This window comes from Xyrauchen texanus, chromosome 22 (assembly GCF_025860055.1).
Source record: "Xyrauchen texanus isolate HMW12.3.18 chromosome 22, RBS_HiC_50CHRs, whole genome shotgun sequence".
NCBI lineage: Eukaryota > Metazoa > Chordata > Actinopteri > Cypriniformes > Catostomidae > Xyrauchen > Xyrauchen texanus.
Genome location: NC_068297.1, coordinates 30,593,256 through 30,617,616, shown reverse-complemented (window position 1 = coordinate 30,617,616; position 24,361 = coordinate 30,593,256). Strand labels below are relative to the sequence as shown.

Here is a 24,361-nt window from a genome sequence, read left to right as displayed (position 1 = left end):
CAATAACTACAGTACAAACCAATAAATAGTCCCAAGCTAGCAAGCCTCTACTTGAATGACAGCTTAATTTAGGGTAGATCAGCAAGTTATCCATTCAGTCATTTCCTTTGTCTTTGTTATTCTCTTTTACATTTATAGAAAACAACATATTATTAAAATGTATTAAAACTAGTAACAGTATTGCAAAACTTGCAAACCCCATATTAAATTAATAGAAAATTGCTCATAATATTTCATTTGACCTCCTCAAGTAGACAAACAGCATTTCTGAGGCTTAAGCACCTCTTTTCACTGACCCTTTGGCAAAAAGAAAAACTCAAACATTTTTTTTCTCCATGGAAAGCACTTCAACCAAGAACTACATAATTATTTATTTGGTTAAACAGAAGAAGTCAGTACACTCATTTAAACAAAAGGTTAAATGGGGCAAGCAAAACAAAAGGCCAAGTTCAACCCATGTCTAAGTCCACAGTATATGAAGACCCTGAACACTGTAATCCATCAGGCAGTCATGAGTTCTGTGCTGATTTCCTGATCATTCTCTTCCAGCGGTAAATGATGATTCTCCTTCCTCACTTGGCACTTCTTGTTTCACATTTCCTATCATGTTAACTTCAAAACTAAATTCTAACATGTCTATAGAAATATCCAGGATTTGAAACAAGCATGACTTGAGCTTAAAAACAATTTGCTCATGTGACAGAACCATCTACAGGGTCCACTTGTGTTCTTGGGTTTTTATGGATTTGGTTATTACTAAATCAAAATGGGAAGTTTAAATGCAAATAGATCTTGTCTGAGGAAAGATGCAAAGCAAATATTTTTCAAGGAAAGTGATTCAGAGAGAGGTGTATGATGAAGAGTTGTCTCTGACGCATTGTATATTTTTCTGCAAAAAGAGATTCCATGTGTTTTATGCCTGAGCAGATGCCACCAAGCAAGAAGGAAAGATGAAGAGGAAATGCTAATGCTAAACTAAGCCAATGCTTGGTGGACCGTCAGGATTACCAACCTAATCTTAGGCAAAACTGAGAATTGGATAGTAGATAAAGGAAAATGAATGGATCAGTGCTACCCAATACATATATTCCTAATATACAAGAGTATTAGATTCACAAAAACGTTGGGATTGAATGTCCATTTTAAAAGGAATGATAGAATATGAGGAACAAATTAAGACAGGATACTGGAAAGCATGCTGAAAATCATGAACCTTGTGTACAACAACCCTGAATATTTTTCCTCCACAACCTGACTTCAAAAAGTGATTCGGTCTTGCAATCAGCCGTGTTGGTTTCACCCATCTTGCAATCCCCAACCAATTTTAAATGGAGTAATCATGTTTAAGGTTTGAGATAGTTGTGTTGTATAGAGCTGGTGGTGAATGTGGGCTGAGGTACAGAGAAAGATAACAGTTGTCTGGCACATTGAGTGTTGAGGTAAGAGCTGGTAGTTCTGGTCCTTGCAGAGGTCGGGCTCACCTGGATCCGAAGCTGGTCTATGCGTACATGGTTAGCTGGAGCCACTATTCATTTGGAGAAATTGAATTAGCTGTTTAACATTCTGAATACAACTTTGTAATCCAACTAACCTTGTTGAACTCCCTTGTGATAAAGATGTATCAGACAGTGAACAATACGAGAGAGGTGCAGTGTCTACATGGTGGCCAGGAAATAATAAGTTCACAAGCACATGAAATGAAGACAATGCCATTACCTAGATTACAAAGAGTATGAAGACTATTAAAAGTGCACTATGTATTTTTTCCACTCAAAACGTTTTACACCTAAAGAAATGAACGGTACTTCTGATAAATATATAGCAAATCGTGTATTCATGTTTGCATTTTCTTATTGTGAATGCACAATGTCTCCCAAAATATAAGCGCAAAATATATTTGCAATTAAATTTACCAGTGTTTTACAAGTGTACTGTCATATTGGAAAAAATGAATGGCAATGTCTCCATTCACCAGCATCACATTCCAACCCTGCCAAAATTCTAATTGAATCGCAATCCATTTTGCAATTGCATTTGCCAACCATTGATGCCTCTAAATCAGCCTTGGGGCGGTAGTTGTTTCTTTGGGTTGTCTTCAATATTGCTCCATAGCAAAGCTATCTATTTGCTAAGGATTAGTATATGACTCTACAAGGCACAAATACTGTATATTGCCAAGTTAAAAATAGCATATCCTAGAGCTCAGTGTACATGAAATGGCATCCACTTACCTCCAGTACATTGAGTCTGATGGTTCCATCTCCAACTTGATCAAAGGCCTGGAATGCTCCTGCAAAGAGAACAGGTTAGCTTCAGACATTGCATGCTTATGTTGCATGATTATTATCATGTAGAATCCACAATTCAATTGTTGGTAAAATTTAGTAAATACGTTTTAGAATGTACTGTATGTATTTTTTTTAACACATACAGAACATAACGTTGTTCAACCCTGTAGCATTCAATCCCAAAACATTTTGAATGTAACTGGGTTGGCAAAAATGATATATTATATTCACACTTGGCTATCTTAAAAGCACTACAACTAAACATTATATGATGTTTTTCCTTTTGAATTTCATTGTTTGTTTTTTTTTTAAATGTACAGTCATTTAAAATCAGATGATTGCAACATGCTCCAAAAATTTTTAGACAGGCAATTTAAGACTAATAACAATTTGTTGTTGAGTTGAAATAACAAGTCGAAGTGAAACAGATGTTAAAAGGGTGAGGCAAGCGTGTCATAGCATATAGGGAGCCTCCAAAAACAGCCTAGTCCTTCAAGAGCAAGCACCATTTGAGACTTGTCAATAGATGCTTAAGCAAATAATCCAGTACTCTGAGAACAATGTTCCCCAAAGACAAATTGGATGAGTTTTAGGCATTTCACACTCTGCAGTGCACAATATAGTGAAAAGATTAAAGGAAACTAGTCAAATGTCGGTGCGTAAAGGGCAAGATGAAAACCATTCCTGAATTAGCTTTCTGATCCCTCAGATGTCACCGTCTTAAAAAAACATAATTAATCTGTAATGGATATCATGAGCATGGGCTTGGGATAAATTAGTAAACCTTTGTTAGTCAACACCACTCGCTGCTGCATCCACAGATGCAAGTCTTTACTATGCAAAGCAGAAGCCATCCATCAACACTGTCCAAAAGCACTGCGCTTTTCTTTGGGCTCGGTCTCATCTTAGATGGAAAGTAGAACAGTTGAACTGTGTTTTTTGGTCCACATTTCAAATAGTTTTTGAGAAACACAGCCGTCGTGTTCTCTGGGCCAAAGAGGAAAAGGACCATCCATTCTGTTATCAGCCTCAGGTCCAAAAGCCAGTTTCTGCATGGGCCAGGGGTGTGTCAGTGCCTATGGTGTGGGTAACTCGCCTATCTATGAGGGCATCATTAATGCAGACAGATATGTACAAGATTTGGAGCAACATATACTGCCATCCAGCACCATCTTTTCCAGGGACGTCCAAGAATTTTCAGCAGGACAACTTCGAACCACACTTGTGAATAAGCAGAGAGTGCGGGTGCTAGATTGGACTGCCTGCAGTCCTGATCATCTCCAATTGAGAATGTGTGGTGCATTATGATGTGCACAATACTGCAACAAAGATCACATGCAATTGTGCAGCTGAAGGCCTGTATAATGGATGATTGGCGGAAAATTCCACTTTTTAAATGCTTAAGTGTTATTCGAAGAATTGTTGATGTTTCACAGTGGTAAACACCGAATGTACCAACTTTTTTGGAGTGTTTTGCAATCATCTGATTTGAAATTACAGTATACTTTCAAATCAACAATGAAATTCATCATACGTCAACATCATGTGTAGTTGTAGTGCTTTCAATATAGCAAAGGGTGAATATAATTTATAAATCACATAGAATTTTTCATACTGTCCCAACAGTTTTTCGGAATTGGGGTTAGCTTTAGGGTAAGCAACAATAAATAATTAGTGGTACTTTGCAAATTATTACTTGGATTGGGTATATATTTCGGTTTGGGGTAGAACTTTAAGAATCTGCCATTGAAAAAATAAAATACATGTCAAACAACATGATCTTTCGGGAAATTGGCACGTTTGTTTAGAATATTTTGCCACCCATATTTGGACCCAATATGTTGAATTCGGAACAAATACCACCCTGCGGCAATGTTGTTCCTTTGACACACTGCCACACTGCTTTTGGTCTGTTTGCATGTAGTTCATCAACTTACTGAACATCCCCTCCAGTCGCACAAGACAGCTGATGAAACTGTCGTAGTCGACGTTCATAGTTTCATTGGCATAGCGCAAGGTGATGATGTCATACAGCTGGTTATTCAGACGGAACCCTGAATTGCAAACAAGAGATGTGACTGTACAGTGAGTCCATTAGAGTTAGTTCTTCAACATCAGTACAGATGACCATGATCTACTCAGAAATGCTTGCAGACCATTTAACTTTACCTGCATCGTTGATGGCATTCCTCATCTCATAGCTACTGATTGTGTTAGTATGATCAAAGTCATAGCGCTTAAAGATTTCCTGCAGAGAAGATTTAACAGATGTTTAACAGGCTTTGGTGCTTTATTTTTATATAGGAAAGAATGAGCACACTTCAAACCTGCCACTGTTTGATTTTGTTCCACAAGTGTCTGAACTCTTGAAGGTTAAGTCTGCCTGTTCCATCCATCTGTTTGATTAGGGTTAAGAAAACGTATACCTGTCTATACATTAAAGTTCTAAAACTGCTCCCCTGGGTTTGGGGGGTCTGCCATTGGAAAAACCCATATCTGAACATTGGGGGTACATGTCCCTCTTTGGTGGTCCCCCAATGTCTATGATGTTTACAGCCCTGGTATCTTGGGCCTGGTGTAAGAAAGTGTGATTTCTTGACAGTTCAGCGGTTTCAAACGAAATGGAAAAATAAATAAAACAGATTTTCCTGTGCACAAATACACAGTTTCCTGAGAATTTCCCACATGTTTTTGGATAAATCCTTCACATAGGCTAGGTTTATGATCATGCATATTGGGTCAGACAACATGCTAATATAAAAATATGTGTGTTGATATCACCTTAAAAAAGATTATAATTGCAAGCAATCTCTATACCAAGGATACGTCCATTAGGGCAATCATACTTCTACAGTTCTCTCGACTGAAGCCCTCATTGGGAATGTCCTTGTCTGTGAATAAGCCGATAGTTCCTTGAACATAGTTTAAAGAATAGCACATAACCAAGAAATAATCATGCAGAGATCCTTACATTTAGACACCACCTTATTCAAGACATCTCTGAGCTCACTGGCCGAGATCTCCATTTCCTGTAAAATATATATATATATATAAAGTGTGGTGTTTATTATGCATAAGTCATACTGTAATAATATTGCTGTTACCATTGTTACCACTGGCATGGTCAATTTTCCGGTCCCACCCCACCACCATACTCACACTCCCCCCAGCGCTCACTGGCTCCCCAGTACTCACGTCCCCCGCGATCTGCTGGAAAATGGACAGGAACTGCTGGTCCTCCTCGCTCTCTTCTCCAGTGGAAGCTGGAGCCGGCTGATCAAACACGGGAGTTATAAATGACATGTCAGAACTGATTTTATTCGGTTTGTTTTTATGATTAATTATTTTAATTGCTTTTATTGTATGAGAAGCTACTGGATTTAATCACTTCTGAATTAAAAAAGAACATACTGTGTGACTTCTATGCCCTTATTCACATCAATTCATACATACTTTGTTTGGGCAGCTTTTTCCTTCAAAATACAGTAAAATGGTCAAGTTGAATATTGAGAAATAATGGAATACACTGAAACCTTTATAATATATTTAGTGTTTGAGGTGTTTTGGGTAGTTGCCAGGGCATTGCAATGAGTGTACAATGTTGTTCTGAAAGTTTTTAGTGCACTGCTAAATGTTTTTTTGTGTACAGCCTTGGCAAACACTGCCAATGAGAGGACCAGGATAAGCTTTTATTGCTTAAATGCTTTTATTTTGCTCCATTGTTACTTCATTATTTTAAATTAACAATATTTAAAAAGATGAATTCAGGTAGATGCTGGAGCATTCCTGAAATTGGTCAGATATTTCTCACATTTGCTTGTAATATTTAGAATAAGAGCATATGTCTGGGGTGACCTCAGACATCAAACATGTGGGCTTTTCAATCTTGAATCTGTTATCCCAGGAAAATATATTTAAAAATTACCAAATGTTACCATCAAACTGTTCAAACTTTACCCATGTTTAACAATTCACAGTGTATACCTTTGACTCCACAATTCAGGGTTAGCACCAACCGTACTCTGGAGTAATATGATCACACAGGAAATCGACATACTGATTCTGAAAGTTCATGAACCCTAAAATCGACCCCATTCTGCCGAATTCTTGACAAGCATCATTCCCCATCTCCTGAATTACTGACTTTAACATCAGTTCAAACATGTTGACCATGATCCCCTTCAATCTCCACAGGTTCTGGTCCTGTGGAAACCATCCTGTTCACATAAACAATGATCAGCGCAATTCAGTGGCTGCATTTAAATAAAATTTTTACTCCACTGATGGTTAGGTTTAAGGTTTGGTTAGGGGGGTAGTGTTAATAAAAATATGCATTCCTATTGACTGCACCACATAATTTGCAACTAAAAATACAACTTGCTTTTGGCGCCACCCTATGGACATTTCACCTCAAAAACACTTCCAACTTTGACCACTGGGGGCATTGGTTCATATTGTATGAATTCACAGTGTGATCAGTCTCTCTGGAGCAGGGCTTCAAAACCCAAGATTAAAAGCGGTGCTAACCCCCTTTCAAAAGATTCATCTTCTGCCTTCATCGGCCAACATCAAAGGACAATGCATCTACGTGTATTTCCTCGGATGATTGCAAGGACTTTAAACACTAAAACATTTAGTTCATAGAAAATCATTTTGTTTACCCATTGACCCACAACACTAACTTAGTTTACTAATTTTATCCACTAATATTTCTAAACATAAATAACAAATATTGGCATTAAATTCACTCATTATCTGTTATAGTGTAATTTCCTGTACAGCTGCTTTGAAATAATGTCTGTTGTGAAAAGTGCTATACAAATAAATTTAACTTGACTTTGTCTTGATTTGAGATGAAAAACATGATCAAGTACTTACGATTGGATGATCAGCCTCAATCCTGTTCTCTATCTCCCTGAGAAAATAAACAACAAACACGGGTCACCATTGTAAACAGTATGGGTGATAAAAGAGCGGGAGCCTTTTCTGCACACATTCATTTTGCAAGTAGGTTTTTTTCTTCGTATTTGAGTTTATCTTAAATTTTTCTTCTCAATCACTTTTGAGTATTGGCCAAATGACCAATATCAGCCATATTACCAGATGAAATATGTGCCTATTGTCTATGCCAAACAAGTAGTGCATTACTTTACGTACATTGTAACTCTGATAGATCTGATAGATCAGAGTTACAAAGTTCGATTACCTTAAGATATGGTAAAAGTTAAAAGATTCTCAGTATAATTAGTAAATCATGACAATGTTAGTGGTTAATGGTTGTAATGATTACCAAAGGGTCAGTGATTAATTTACATTTAGGCCAAATGGAAACTGAAAAGTAAACTGGAAATCATCCAAATTAGCTATACTACGACATCATTCTTATTGAAATACTCTTCAATCCTTGATCATGCTTTAAGCTCCAGCTTGAACAGGCAACATCATCAGCAGTCTTTTGTGTGTCCATGTCTTCCTTGTAGATGATGTTTAACTGTGCATCAGATTGGGTCAGAACTGAAAGGAAATGTTTACCGGAGGGTCCCAATATGTGCTGTTGCTTGTCCTAAAAAAGATTCCATTACAGCCGCGAACTGGGGCCGATTTCTTCCAGGTCTACAAATCAAATTGTCGTTAAAAAACATGTCTTTTGTAGGTTTCACCCCCTTCACTAAAGACAACTATTAGGTAACTACTGAAATACCTTGTTATTCCTGTGCCACTGTTACTATAATACCATAAAGAAAGGCATTTTTGAGCCATTCATAACCCACTGACAATAGCCCAAGCTTGTTCTGAAAGATCTTTTTTCAGTACAAGAATAAATATGATGTTTAGAAAGTTGACATGAGGATCAACTAATGTAACAGCTGATTTTAAGTCAGATGTTGCAGAAGTTTTTGACCTATGACACATGATTTAAATGGACAGTTCTTACAAACAACTCTAACATAAGGCAAACACTATACAATTATTAAAATTAGGAATGTGTGTTGAGGAAAGGTTAAAGGTAAAGTTCACCCAAAAATGAAAATTGTCTCATCATTTACTCACTCTCATGCCATCCCAGATGTGTATGACTTTCTTTCTTCTGCAGAAAACAAATTGCGTTTTTTAGAAGATTTGTGCTCTGTAGGTCCATACAATGCAAATGAATGGGTGCCAACATTTTGATCCTTCAAAAAGCACATAAAGGCATCATAAAAGTAATCCATACGACACCCAGTGTTTTAATCCATATCTTCAGAGGTAATATGATCGGTGTGGGTGAGAAACAGATCAATGTTTAAGTCCTTTTTAGCTAGATATTTTTCTCCCTACCCAGTAGGGGTGATATGCATGAAGAATGTGAAAGTTAAAGTGGAGATTGACTGAGCAGGGAGCAGAATTTATAGTAAAAAAAAAAAGGACTTTAATATTGATGTGTTTCTCACCCACACATATCATGTTACTTCTGAAGACATTGATGTAACCACTGGAGTCGTATGACTTATGTGAAATTTGGAGCTTTAAAAGTTTAGCACCCATTCACTTGCATTGTATGGACCAAAACAGCTGAGATATTCTTCTAAAAATCTTCATTTGAGTTCAGCAGATGAAAGAAAGTCATACACATCTGGGAAATCATGAGGGTGAGTAAATGATGAGAGAATTTTCATGTTTGGGTGAACTATTCCTTTAAGTCTGTAACACAATCTGGCATCACTGCACATTTAGAAAAATAACACCACCCCTCCCATCCCTTTTTCTCCCACTCACTGAGATGTGTTTCTCTTTTCAGAGAAGATGCGGAGGATGAACTCGCCCTCCTGGTGGGGTTCATAGGTGGAAGGAAGGATGACATACTCGCCAGGACTCAGACGGAAACGCTGGGTCACCTCTCGCAGGTTAATGTAGGCCCTGGATCGAGCCTTAGAGGAGTTAGACATAAAGAACTCCTTCTGCAAGTGCTGCTTGTTTCCATGCATCTGACAGCCAAAGAGAAACAGAACAACAATAGAGGATATCTGATAAGTCTGTATGAATTCTGTATATATAAAACAACTATGACCAATGACAGAGCAAAGGCAATAGGGACTCCACTGCATGCACAGTATAATATACATAAGCCCCGGGCAGACAGAACACTGTAAGGGTCCAAACATTTGTCTTCTTTCCAGTTTCATACCTCCTTTGGCACCTATAGAGACATGAGAGAGTGTTGGGTCATTTTTATTGAGTGAATTCCCACAAATGTTCACTTGTCATAATTTACTCCCCCTCATTCATTTATTCAACAAATAATGAATTACATTTCCATCTCTTTGTCAAACAAAGCTATAGTATGTCCTCAGTAAACTTGGAAGCTAGCATACAAAACATATGGACTATATTCACTGTGCTTTTTTAATGCTTTTTAGAGCTTGATAGCCCCAGATATCTATACATTTTGTTATTTGGAGTAGTTAGGATGTTCTACTTTCATCTCAATTTAAGAATGTCATATAAGTTTGGATTAACATGAGGATGAGTAAACAATGACATAAATTTGTAGTAGCACTATTTCTTTAAAGAGTAAATATGGTGGCATGTGGCATGGTGGCAAATGTCAATACCTCATAGATGGAAAATCCAATAGTGAAGAGATTTGCACCCAACTTGCGATCTTTACGTCTGTTTTTCTGCATCAGAGCAACAACAAAAGTGCAGGCCACTTCATCATCCTCTGGGTCGTCATCTTCCTCCAGGAGACGCAGGCGGTATTGTGGGTTTGTCCAGAATGTGTCTATAGTAGGCCATTCACATGACATTGAAAATATGCTTTTAATGCTTGTAGATCATTGTGTTAAAAAAAAAATGACAAGAAATGAACCACTAATAATTAAATTTTTAATTTTTAAAAATGTACCCACCTGGATAATTCCTGCAGCCTCCAGCAGAGCAGCCTCTCACCCAGCGTGCCTCATTAACAGACACCGTCCACTTGTGTAACTTATCGTCTTCCAGAGCATCAGGGGTCAGGTTGCAAATCTCAATCTTGGTGTAATTTTTCTTGAAGTCCTCAAATGACATCCTAAACATTAGGGATGGGATGATATGTTTATCGCACAATTTGGTTCGATATACGATATGAGGTTTACAGTTCGATATGATAACATTTAAATGACTAATTATGTCCAAAAATTGTGTTTATTTTTTTTAAATGTTTGCGCAAAATGCACATTATAATTTCTCATCAAAATAAAGTTCTTTAATACACAATATAAATCTTCAAAGTTTAAATATTAGAGTTTCTCATATACCTTTCACTAAAAGAAAAGATCACAAATAAATGAGCCTTTGAAAATAGTGGAGTACATCCAGGCTGATCAGTTGCAGAAGAAGCAATAGAACTGAACAGAGCCTGTCCTGAAAAATTATGTGAAAGTGTATACTGTATAAATATATTTTAATCATTTGTTTGTTTTTATTATTATAATAAAATGTTAACCTTTTAAAAAAATATGCAAATTCTACTTTCTATCAATTACAATTTTGTCATTTATGATCACATGGACAGAAAACCATGTTTCAAATTTTGAAATATCGAGTTTTGCCTCGATATGGTTCATAATTTTTTATGATATATCGAAATTCAATAAATTGTCCCATCCCTACTAAACACTGCACAAACAATTAAATAAAAATGTATCTGTATGTTTGAATAAAGGGGAACAATTCTCAAATTGGAACTCTTACATTTATGCATTTTGGCAGACATTTTTATCCAAAGCGACTTATAGATCCCTTATTACAGGGACAATCCCCCCGGAGTAACCTGGAGTTAAGTGCCTTGCTCAAGGACAAAATGGGGATGGTTGTGGGGATCGAACCGACAACCTTCTGCTTAACTGACTCTTGTTCAAGTCTATCACTCTCAGAATCGATAAATGTGATGAACGTTTGCTTTAACTCACCAGAATTCTCCATCTTCTGCATTCTCTAGCTGGAGTTTCTCCTTTTCAGCTTTAGGGATGGTTTCCCATTCTTTTGAACTAAGGTAAAAAAAAAATAATAATTTTAGTCAAATTTACTTTTATATTATATAATTTTTATTTTTTGATTTCTAAATTCAGACATAAGCAGAGACTCACTTATCACTCCAAGGTCCATTCCATTCCACTTGACCCCAGGGGTTCCGCAGACGCACAAGACGTACTTTAGATTCTTTCTGCTGGGAATTTTTACACTGTCGGCACAAATAATGTTGTTCAAAACAGGAAAGCCTATACCTATAAAGAAATACCTATAAAAGATGCAGCAAAACAACATCTTTACCTCCTGTACAGCTGTCACAGAGTAGGCATGTCCTTTCACAAGACCTGTTGCAGTACGAGTTTCAAAGCGGGCTGGAACCAGGGACTGAGAAAACAAATAAATAGCTTTTAAAATCTCTTTCTACACAACACAGTAGCTACCAATTTTTCAGTACCCTGACAAATTCTTGCAATTTCCTATTTGTTTTTTGTATAGGGTTTTTGTTAAAAAGACTGAAATCAATGTATATATGGAGACCAACTGGTCCTCAGTATCTAACTTGACTTGTGAGGCACTTAAGGCGGTTCTTAGGGGTCGGATCATACAGTATGCCTCATTCATCAAAAAATACAAAGCACAAGAACTCGTGGAATTGGAAGGGAATATTAAAAGTACAGAGGCAGACCTGAAGTGCTGAATGTCATCTAATGGCTTGAAATACAGATATAATACTATTTTGTCACGGAAGGTGGCATTTTGGCTATTCAGGGCAAGACAGTCATATTTTCGGGGGACAAAGCAGGGAAGCTCTGGCTAGCCATATAAAACAGAGGAGACTTTTTATACCATTCCCTCAGTGAAATCTGCTGGTGGTTCCTCAGCCATTGATATTAATAATGCTTTTAAATAATTACATTTACATTTTTACATTTATGCATTTGGCAGACACTTTTATCCAAAGCGACTTACAGTGCACTTATTACAGGGACAATCCCTCCAGAACAACCTGGAGTTAAGGGCCTTGCTCAAGGGCCCAACAGTGGCATCTTGGTGGTGCTGGGGCTTGAACCCCTGACCTTCTGGTCACTAACCCTGAGCCTCAACCACTGAGCCACCACTGCCCCCAATTCTATCTTGATCTCTATAGTTCCACATCTTCATCTACTGATGAGGATGTTAGAAACTTTGCGAAACCATTGAAACTTCCTAAACTGATGACTGAGCAAAGGAATTCTCTTGATTCTGAGATAATCTTGGAGGAGATAACCAAGGCTCCGGGGCCAGATGCCTTTGCCGCTGAGGCTTTTAGATCTTATGCTACAGAACTGACTCCACTTTTGCTAGAAGTTTATACAGACTCATTAAAGAACTGGGAGCTTACGCCAACCATGATGCAAGCCCGGATCAGTCTGTTTCTTAAAAAGGACAAAGATCCAAGCGAGTGTAAAAGTTACCGTCCAATTTCCCTGATCCAGCTAGATGTTAAAATATTGTCAGAAAACGTGGCTAATCGATTAAGTTATGACATCTCTTATGCATATAGATCAAGTGGGGTTTATTTGGGGCAGTAACTCTTCTGATAACATAAGGTGTTTCATTAATGTCATGTGGGCAGTGACGAACGATCAGACTCCAGTTGCTACCATCTCACTTAATGCCGAAAAGTCCTTTGAAATGGTAGAATGGGATTATCTTTTTAAGATTTTGGAAATGTATGGGTTCAGGAATACTTTTATTGGATGATTAATTTACTTTATAGACACCTGGTAGTGGCGGTTTAAACGGATTAATTAATTTCAGATTATTTACTCTGGATAGGGGTACCAGGCAGGGTTGCCCTCTTTCCCCATTATTGTTCTATCTTGCCCTGGAACCATTAGCAGCCGCAATATGGTTGGCAAAGCCTACCCAAGATTTTGTTTTATTATTATGCATTCGGTCTCAGACATTTGGCTCATTGGTCGCATCCACCTGAGAGAGCCCCTCCCTGATTTTGTATTTAACAGGAAGTACTTGCCCCTATTTCTCCACTGCAAAGCCTTTCTAGCAAACTAACCGGAGAAGTTATGTTACACCCCGCTATCTTGTATTTGCAAATGGTTGCAAACCCAAAATTATGTATTAATAAGTTGCCTTTCAGCTAGTCAGAGTGGATTGAGATGGAGATTAATATGCTTGGTGACCTATATGAGAGTGGAGTGTTAAGATCCTTTGAAAATATGGTTCAACATTTTGAGATTCCCAGACCTCAGTTTTATAGGTATTTACAACTGCGCCACCTGCTCTGTATTATTTTTGGGAGAAGTATACACCCCCCTAAAGCAGCTTATACTCTGGAAGTGGTGATTACTGCTTTTGGAAAAGGTCATGAGGCATCAGTGTATTACTCCCTGTTAATTCAGAATCTGGGGAATGGAGCTTCAACTTCTCTCAAGAGATTATGGGAGAAAGATTTAAACTTGGTATTTGAGAAAGGAGTGTGGGCTAGGATTCTAATAAATGTCAAGTCCAAATCTAGAGATGCAAGGGTGTGCATTATGCAATTTAAGATTTTACATTGATTCTATGGGACCCACTCTAGATTGTATAAGCTTTGTCTTAAAGACACACCCACCTGCGATGCCAATCACAAGATGGGGACACAACCCATGTTTTTTGGTGGTGTGTTAAAATCCAAGAATTTTGGTTGAGGGTTCAGAGTTTATGTGTTGTGTTTTGGACACTCAAATTTCATTTTGTCCCCAGACTCTGTATTTTAGGCGATGGGGCGATCATTAATAGAGGGGATAGATATGATATGAGAGTTATGATTGGCAGAAGGATTAATCTTAAGGGATGGAAGTCAGCTGGAACACCCTCATTTCAGGAGTGGTGCGTAGAGATGGGCAAGGTGGCGACATTCGAGCAGGTGATATGGAGAAGGCTGAGAAACTTGGATTTGTTTAATAGGAAGTGGGGTAGATTTTTTGCCTTTTAGGAGGATTAAACACAAGTGTGAAAGCAGTCAGTGATGTCTTTTTTTTACATGACTCACATCAATGGAGCAGCCCATGAGGGATCCTCTCTCCAGAGCTTTCATCATGATCTTATACAGCTCTTTGGGAGCTTCCTTCATCTCAAAGAATTCAGTGACCCCTCCAGTAAAGTCCTCCATTCCCTCAGCAGTGTTCCCACCCTTAAGAGCCTCGTAGGAACCATGAAGCCTAGACAATAATACACAAATTACAACTTTTTGAGAAACTTAATCGGCTAAATCAAAGATTTCTGTGGCTCTCAGCAATGAATGAGTATAGCTTACTCTTTGATAAAAAAATTAAATAAATTGGGATGCTGTTTGAACAAATTATTTGTAATGTTAATGAATATTTTTGGAACTTTACTTATTGTGTAGTCTCCTTGGATATAAAGCATTGTTTCAAAACAACAAATGTGCTAATAGAACCAAGATTTTACTTCTTCTGCTAAATATCAATTATATGAGATACATGACCTTTTGTAATTATATTTTAAATCAACAAAATGTTATTGGGAAATATTTTAAGATGTGCTAGGTCTTGGGTTAGGCCTATGAACTGCTGCATCTCTGCAGATGATTGATAGAAAAAAATAAGAAAAAAATTATACTGCTGATCCTACATGATTTTTGTTTTGACAAACTTGACCAATTCCATAACAGATTATCATTTAAATTAATGTCTTTGGGTGAATTTGCACATACTTGGCATAAGCTTTTTCCAGGAGAGCGCTCCAGAATTCATTCCTCTCAGCAGACTTGGTGAACACCAGCTGGTTGTTAAAGGTGGGAATGCGGTCATCAACGACAACATCCACCCAATCTCCATAACGCCAGAACTTAATCAGAACATGGAGTAATGGTTAGAGAAAGTCATTAAGATTGAGGATTTATAAACATATGAAATCAAAAGCTGCATTGCTGAATCACACCGACTTGGAAATGGAAAATTCCAGCATAGCCATCAGAGAAGTTCTGCTCTTGAGGAATAACACGATACAGCAGCTTCTCATTTAGAGTCAGGCACGCAATAGCAGCAAGCAACCAGCAGTCACCTAAAAGAACAGTAATAAATTGCACATGTCATCAGAGAATACTTTATATATAGATAATTAATATATATTCATGTCATTTGCACTAAAAAGGGGCCCACACTGCTGACCTCAGCATTTTTAGATTGTCCAGGCGAACATTCCAGGTTGGTAATCTACTCTATGCATTTTAACCTTTGTTACTTTGGTCTCTTTTATCGCCCATGTGTTGGACACAACAAAAGAAAGCATGGTTAGTTGAACTCCCTTCCAACAGAATAAACACAATATACTGCAGCGAGGTCCCTGCTGGACTTTAAATCTGTAATCCAGGGGCCAATAAATGGTACTCACTTCCACAATGTTGCACTGACACGCTCTAATGTCTTGACCCAAAAGTCCAAGGTAAATTCTGACGTATGCAATTAACTGTAAAGTATTAATCTTACCCAGGTCTCCCTGGCAGATATCTGTCCTGCTAGCACCTCCGACAATGAACTGTGGGTTTTCACATATCTCCTGCAAGACACATTTCATCAAAGACTTCAATGTTTCATTGTTGATACAAGAGCAATATAAATATCTGTCAATGTACAGACATATCTGTTGAGATAGATAGATAGATAGATAGATAGATAGATAGATAGATAGATAGATAGATAGATAGATAGATAGATAGATAGATAGATAGATAGATAGATAGATAGATAGATAGATAGATAGATAGATAGATAGATTCAAACATACATTGAATATCCCTCTCTTGGCATATTGGTTCCTATCCATTACACAATACTGTATATTTTCACGCAATCTTATCTTTTTAATATCTGAAGATCTCATACAATTCTTGATGATCGTCTGGCCATTAACATAGATTCTAAATACATCAGTATGTTCATATGTACTGCATGACTAAATTAAGATCTTCATTTGTAGGATTTTAAAGGAACTTCCATTAGTTGTTCTGTTTCATCCATAATCTCATTATAAATCCATTCCATATCCACATCCTGCCCACAAATTGAGTCGCAGTTGAACCCCCATTGGCCCTCTCTCTCCTACCTTGGGCCGCTTCCAGATGATGTTCTTAACTTTGTTGGATTTGTGGCCCAGCTCTTTGTAGCCAAGGGAGTCCACGGTGGCGGGGAAGGTATCATCCTCGAAAAGGGTCTTCTTCTGGACATACTCCTGCCTGAGAGTGTTGTAGTCCTGACCGCTGAAGCGGATGGGTTTGCTCAATGATCCTTCTCCATCCCTTCTCTCTCTCTCCCGGATTAACCGGTCGCAAAAGAAACCAGAGGGCGTATAGGACATCTTGTCTCACTAGTGTTTTTTTTAAGGATTGAAAAAACTGGCTTTTGTCACCACAACTTAAATCTTGCAAGCCAAAATCCCTGGCATAAATTCAAACAGCTGAGCTCTGATTGGCTGTCCAGCTAAATGGCACACCTTTCATGTGGTCATGGAGTGGATACTAGGGTTAGAGGAAAAGGTCACACACTCCTTTTTACCAACACACACACAAACACACATAAATACATACATACACATACATACACAAACCTTCACAGCTTTTGGACTGCTCCCATTGGCTGATAAACAATGAGTATTTGGTGACAGTTGTGCTCTCGTGCCGTTATTGTAGGGTGACACAAAGGAGAGTGGCCCTGCAAAAAGAGGCCAGTGAGATGGCCTGCCTCAGCAGAAGGCATTCACAGACTTTAAACCAGTTCTCAATGGAGTTCAGCATTAAGCACTCTCAGCATAACCACAGCAGGCTTACACTTACTTAACAAAACTGACTATATTCTGTCTTTTTATCATTTTAATCAAAAGTAATGACCCTAAATTGAGAATACTGTTGAATATTCATTTGTTTTATCACACACAGATCATGAGAACATCACATTAATTCTCAATAAGGACTCAATGGAATTGTTATGTTATTGTTTTCTAGTTTGAAAACAAAATCTCAAGCCATAATGTATTAGTTTACACTTCCATTTAACTGTGGCAAAGGGTAATAGCTTATATTCCATTATTCATTAAAAACTGCCTTTAATTTGGGAGCTGTGACCCCAGCATGAACAAAACATTTAAAAAGAACAACAAAGTAATCAATTAAAAGTATTAAATAAATCCACTATATTGGTATTTCCCAGTCTTGCTGTATTCCCAGGCCTAGGCCAGTGAAAGACAGTACACGTTGTTTTGGTTCAAACCTAAACATGATTGAAGTGTTCCCTGCATCTTTAAGAAAGTAACAGGAGATTCAGTGACAAAACTCTCTGGTTTATATCCAGCCTGGTTTCATCAACATTACGTGACCGTGGCAACATTTTAGCAAAACGAAATCATGTGCTTTATTACATATTTTGCTGCAGTTTCCCAGTGAAATGTCCAGCGGGGGGTGCCAAAAGCAAGTGAAATGGTGTTGTAACCAGACAAGGTTTTTAAGGTGAATATTAGATGGAGGTTTTAAGTAAAACATACCTTCCCAATCTAAAACTTTAACCTAATCTAACCAATAATGTTCTTAAAGCAAATGTGATGTGAACAAAACAGACATCCTTACCCTAAACCAACACCTAAACCTAACCAATAGTGTCCAAAAACAAAATGTGGAAAAAAAAGCACATTTTCTGAAGCAACCATGTCATTTTATGGCATTTCTATGACACTGTCGTCTCATGTGTCAGCTTGAGTGCTCCGCTGGTCTCGATCCGTGATTGTCCGAGTCCACAGTCCAACACTTTATCAGCTGAGCTACCACGGAAGCTAACCACATCAGATTAAGTGTGTAAATGTAGGTGCGTCTGTAATTCAAGCATTAAAATATATAACTTTTCAAATGTTGCATTATAGAAAAAGTGTTTTGATATCATAACATAGCAGTGTGTGAGAAATAGTGGTTAAAATAAGTGATTAAAAAGTCATAATTAGCCATTATAGATGTAATTTGGGTGGAATGAATCAAATGTACAGCTGTTGTAGCAGTTCTAGTGTTCATTTCACCATAAAACATAGAATTCTGCACGTTTGGAAAAATGTAGTTACAGTAACGTTCATTCTATGAGACTACGTTTCTTATAGATGACATAATATTTCATGTATTCTCTAAAAAAAGCATTCCAAAGGGAACTGCATAAGTATTTTTTTTACCTTTTCTCACCTAAAATGAGCTTAGGTTTTCTTTTCAGACTATTCTGACAAGAATAATGACTGTAAACATGCCTTTGTCATCAGCACCGCTGAAAACACAAGAGCCAAGAAGAATGGTGTATTGAACTCTATAAATACATACAATGATAAACAACATGTTCTACCTTGCATTATTACATATTAAAAACATGTTTTTTTTGCAATAAGATCACAACAAATGATCAAACACTTAAACATGCTCTTTATAGATTTACATACAATATATATGAGGATATAAGGAAAATGAAAAAGTGATGTTGTTCAAAAGATACCTGTTGACAAGTTTGCCTGCCCGCATGCTACAACAGCGCAGGCAGAACTGCATTCTGTCTATATAATTTAAAGAGTTACATAAAGAGATAAATCCAGCATTGCCCTGTAATACAAAAAATACGTTTATAGTCTATATATATACATTATATGTGTGTGTATGTTGAAAAAATGTTTGTTAAATGTTGGAATTCTCAAAGATTTGGCTTTAAGCCACGAAAGAAATATCCAAAACATCCCAGAATAATTTTCGGAGGGCGGGGCCAGGTCGTGATTCCGCACACCTGGCACCTAATCAGGCTAATCAAGCCTCAGAGAGGGATAAAGGCCGACTGGAAGCTGCAGTGCGAGAGAGAGAGAGAGAGAGAGAGAGAGAGAGAGAGAGAGAGAGAGAGAGAGAGAGAGAGAGAGAGAGAGAGAGAGAGAGAGAGAGAGAGAGAGAGAGAGATATTTACAGACAGATTTACAGTCAGCTGTCCGACACCTTTGTGTGTTTGTCTTTTTGTTTTCAGTAGGTGCTTTTTTTTTGTTTCCCTTCCCTTGTCCAGGTAGACAGGGATATATATATATATAAACTCAGTAAAAAAAAAATTTTAAACTGTATTTTAAAGATAATTTTGTAAAAATCCAAATAACTTTACAGATCTTTATTGTAAAGGGTTTAAACAAAGTTTTCCATGCTTGTTCAATGAACCATAAACAATGAATGAACATGCACCTGTGGAATTGTCATTAAGACACTAACAGCTTACAGACGGTAGGCAAGTCACAGTTATAAAAACTTAGGACACTAAAGAGACCTTTCTACTGACTTTGAAAAACACCAAAATAAAGATACCCAGTGTCCCTGCTCAACTGCATGAATGTGCCTTATGCATGCTGCATGGAGGCATGAGGACTGCAGATGTGGCCAGGGCAATAAATTGCAATGTCCGTACTGTGAGACGCCTAAGACAGCGCTACAGGGAGACAAGAAGGACAGCTGATCGTCCTCACAGTGGCAGACCACGTGTAACAACACCTGTACAGGATCAGTACATCCGAATATCACACCTGCGGGACAGGTACAGGATGGAAACAACAACTACCCGAGTTATACCAGGAACACACAATCCCTCCATCAGTGCTCAGACTGTTCGCAATAGGCTGAGAGAGGCTGGACTGTGGGCTTGTTGGCCTGTTGTAAGGCAGGTCCTTACCAGAAATCACCAGTAACAACATCGCCTACGGGCACAAATCCACCTTCGATGGACCAGACAGGACTGGCATAAAGTGCTCTTCACTGATGAGTCGCAGTTTTGTCTCACCAGGGGTGATAGTCGGACTCATGTATATACTCGTGTCAAAGGAATGAGTGTTACACCGAGGCCTGTACTCTGGCAAGGGATCGATTCGTAGGTGGAGGGTCCGTCATGGTCTGGGGCGGTGTGTCACAGCATCATCAGACTGAGCTTGTTGTCATTGCAGGCAATCTCAGCGCTGTGCGTTACAGGGAAGACATCCTCCTCCCTCATGCAGTACACTTCCTGCTGGCTCATCCTGACATGACCCTCCAGCATGACTATGCAACTAGCCATACTGCTCGTTCTGTGCATGATTTCCTGCAAAACAGGAATGTCAGTGTTCTGCCATGGCCAGCAAAGAGTTCGGATCTCAATCTCACTGAGCACATCTAGGACCTGTTGGATTGGAGGGAGAGGACTAGGGCCATTACCCCCAGAAATGTCCGGAAACTTGCTTGCCTTTGTTCAGGGACACATTATTCCATTTCTGTTAGTCACATGTCTCTGAAACTTGTTCAGTTTATGTCTTAGTAGTTGAATCTATTTATGCTCTTACAAATATTTACATGTTAAGTTTGCTGAAAATAAAAGCAGTTGAAAGTGAGAGGACGTTTCTTTTTTGCTGAGTTCATATATATATATATACACACACACACACACACTGGCGACCAAAAGTATATTTAAGTAATATCACACGAGCAAGAGTGCGATATGGCCCTACATCAGCACTGCTGTGATTCGGCCTTAGGTAAACATGTGGCGGATCAGAATCTGCCGTTGCTTGTTCAAACCTATTTCACCGTACATTATATGACACAGAATCTGCATTAGGTAACCTTCTGATTACTGTTCTTCTCGAAAGAGTCTTGTTTTTGGAGGTCTTGAATTCTGCTCTTTTTTCTGTCTTTGAGAACTTTAAATTTCAGCAGGTAGTCATCCTTGCATGACGAAGGCCTTCCAGATCCTTTCTTTCTGGCAACATCACCTGTTGTATCAAAGCATTGACCTATTCTCTTGATAGCTGATAGATAAATAGGGACCTTCTCTGCCAGTAGGTTATTGTAAACCTCAGAATAGCTACAGTAGACCAGCTAAGTGGTTTCTGACTGACTGCAACCCCTGCATGATATTTAGATTTTTTGGGAGCAGATTTTCTCAATCACAACACCACATATTGTAGATCTCTCAATGCTCGATCACTCCTGGTTCCATTTATGAGCTTTTTATCAGGCTTTTGATGGGCTGCATCAGGTGTGGCAGGTCATGATTTTACCTTTGCATACAATAAGACTATAGAAGTGAATTTCCCTGTTTCCATCTTTTTTACAAACAGTTCACTACAGCAAAAGTTAATGAGCAAATGGTGGCACAGAAGCGCACCAGGTGTGCAATTGCTAAATTCTTTCTAATTTCCTGACCAATGATTTGTTGTGGAGACAATTAAAAGCTTAATGTAATGACATTTTAGGTTTGGCCCCCTTTTTTTGCCCAGGAGTGTATGTCGAATGATCTTCTGTTTTGTCTGGGATTGAGCTCTTACCCAATCTTTGAGACCCAGCAAAGAAGAGCATGAAAGCACAAACGGCCTTTCCATGCCACCTGAATGGGTTAATAAGCCCTAAAATGTAGCCATATGCTGTGAGAATGAGAATAAACTTTTCTTAGAGTATCTCTGCATCAAATGCCTGAATGGTGGAAGCTTGTAACACACTTTTCCACATGAACAAAGATTCAGTAGACCCCTGCGGCACAAAAGGATTTACAGAAAACAGTTTTCTAGAGGAGCACAGAACCATGGCATTAATTTGTAGATCTAAATATGCCCACCAACAACTTAAAGGAACAGTTCACCCAAATATGGAAATTCTCTTATCATTTACTCATCATCATGCCATCCCAAATGTGCATGACTTTCTTTCATCTGCTGAACACAAACAAAGATTTTTGGAAGAATATCTCAGCTCTGTAGGTCCAGACAATGCAAGTGAATGGTGATCAAACCATTGTAGCTCCAAAAGGTACATAAAGGCAGCATAAAAACAATCCATGTGACTCCAGTGGTTTAATCCATGTCTTCTGAAGCGATCCAAAAGGTTTTGGGTGAGAACAGACCAAAAAATAACTCCTTTTTTACTGTACATCTTGTCATTGCAGTCTCTAGGCACAATCATGATTTCAAGCTTGATTACACTTGTAATCGAGTTGCAAAGTGCAATCGAGCTTGAAATCATGATTGCTGAGAAGACTGCTGATGTCACAGTTTATAGTGAAAAAGTCTGAAACAGGCTGTAAACATCACTCACAATGCAAGAGTATGATGACCAAAACTTTGAAGCTCCAAAAAAATCACATAAAGGCAGTATAAAATGTATCCATATGACTCGAATGGATTAATTAATACATTTTTTTGTCATTTTCTCCCAATTTGGAATGCCTAATTCCCACTACTTAGAAGTTCCTCGTGGTGGCACGGTTACTCACTTCAGTCTGGGTGGTGGAGGACAAGTCTCAGTTGCCTCCACTTCTGAGAAGGTCAATCCGCACATCTTATCACGTGGCTCAATGTGCATGACACCGTGGAGACTCACAGCACGTGGAGGCTCATGCTATTCTCTGTGATCAACACAACTTACCACGCACCCGCTGAGAGCAAGAACCGCTAATAGCAAACAACAAGGAGGTTACCCCACGTGACTCTACTCTACCTAGCAGCCGGGCCAATTTGATTGCTTAGGAGACCTGGCTGGAGTCACTCAGCATGCCCTGGATTCCAACTCGTGACTCCAGGAGTGGTAGTCAGCGTCAAGACTTGCTGAGCTACCCGGGCCCCCCTAATTAATTTCTTTTGAAGCAATGTAATTGGTTTTGGGTGAGAACAGACCAAAAATGTCAGTTCTATTTCACAATACACCTTGCAATTGTACTCTCTAGGCACGATCATATTTACAGGCTAGATTACACTTCCTAGTGCTTGATGCATGTGCTGAGTTCCAGATGGCACTAGGAAGAGTTGTATTTTGGTCTGTTCTTATCTAAAACTAATTAGATCACTTCTGAAGACATGGAATTAACCACTGGAGTCATATGCATTACTTTTATGCTGCCTTTATGTGCTATTTGGAACTTCAAAGTTTTGGTCACCGTTCACTTGCATTGTGAGGACCTGCAGAGCTGAAATATTCTTCTAAAAATCTTTGTGTTCTGCAGAAGAAAGAAAGTCAAACATATCTAGGGATGGCATGAGGGTGAGTAAACGATGAGAGAATTTTCATTTTTGGGTGAACCACCATTTTAAGTCAACTACAACAGAAGTTCAGGGGAGAAGTAAAATAGAGTGGTAACGCACATGAGAGTCTTGTTCACAGAGCTCCAGACTGGCCCCTCTATCTGTTAGTACTAAAGTCTCCAGGAGGACAAAGTACTGAGACAGTGTTTTATATTTCTGTCGCCTGCAGGAGTTCAATATTCAACAATCAATAACTATATCTATGTTTAACATATTAACATAGTAGGGGGCGTGGTCGAGCGCTGGCCTGTGAATAGAGAGCAAGATCAGGAGATGAGAATGGTAAGGATCATCGCCAGTCAATGTCTCTTACAGCTGTTTGTCATTGCAGTGAGAGTGGAGCTTCGATATCGCTTACAAATTCATCATATTGCATTTGATCACGTCACGTGCAACAAGTCATACGATATAACAATGTTGCAGAAATGCATGTAGAGGACAGTTCTGTGGTGTTTATTGTTTACCTCTCAATTGATTCAGTAGAGGCATTTTCCTCTTTTACTTAACATGAGATATTTGACAAGACAGTAGGTGTGTGTGTAGGACACAGTGTTGTCTTCCTCCAGGGAGTGCACGGGGCTCAGAAAACACATCGCATGGTGTTTTTGTCTTATTGAATACGGTTGTATACCAGTCGTTTAAATAACCGACCTACACTGAAAAAGTACAACACCGTACATGCACGATACTATAGGATAATAATTTACACCTTAGTAACGACACTGAGGAACTTTGTTAGCCATTGAATAGATAATACACTATAGCTGTGTTCGCAATGGAATACTAACATACTGCTTACTGACCAGTATACAATGCATACTGCCTACTATTTTTTAAGAATAGTATGTGAAACAGTATACACTTCGCAACAGTTTGAAAGAGTAGTATGCTACAATGTTGTCACACGACCAGTGTTGCATTTTAATTCAGCACAGCTGACCAGCTTGTTTACCTTACAAATAAATGTGTTAACTGCAGTGGCGATTTCTCAG

General features: G+C 38.4%; 1 protein-coding gene across 1 annotated transcript; it reads right to left on the bottom strand.

Annotated features, from left to right (window-relative positions):
• Positions 1-1,129: 1,129 nt before the first annotated feature.
• LOC127662254 (calpain-3-like) lies at positions 1,130-16,643 on the bottom strand. Its single transcript, XM_052153373.1, has 21 exons — positions 16,392-16,643; positions 15,776-15,845; positions 15,232-15,350; positions 15,001-15,134; positions 14,317-14,485; positions 11,583-11,666; positions 11,399-11,493; positions 11,222-11,299; positions 10,178-10,338; positions 9,881-10,050; positions 9,454-9,465; positions 9,045-9,253; positions 7,167-7,203; positions 5,484-5,561; positions 5,260-5,317; positions 5,115-5,179; positions 4,616-4,684; positions 4,458-4,536; positions 4,226-4,342; positions 2,232-2,290; positions 1,130-1,525 (listed from the first exon to the last, which is right to left on the bottom strand). The coding sequence occupies exons 1-21, from the start codon at positions 16,641-16,643 to the stop codon at positions 1,499-1,501; spliced, it is 2,142 nt and encodes a 713-aa protein (XP_052009333.1). The 3' UTR covers positions 1,130-1,498.
• Positions 16,644-24,361: the final 7,718 nt, after the last annotated feature.

Bases quoted from the DNA above. Each gene is read 5' to 3' on its own strand.
- LOC127662254 (XM_052153373.1), bottom strand. From the start codon at position 16,643: ATGTCCTATACGCCCTCTGGTTTCTTTTGCGACCGGTTAATCCGGGAG. The intron at 5,562-7,166 runs GTAAGTACTTGA...GTGTTTGATCAG, and splicing joins TTGAGGCTGATCATCCAATC to CCGGCTCCAGCTTCCACTGG. The intron at 5,180-5,259 runs GTAAGGATCTCT...GCTTATTCACAG, and splicing joins GAATAAGGTGGTGTCTAAAT to ACAAGGACATTCCCAATGAG.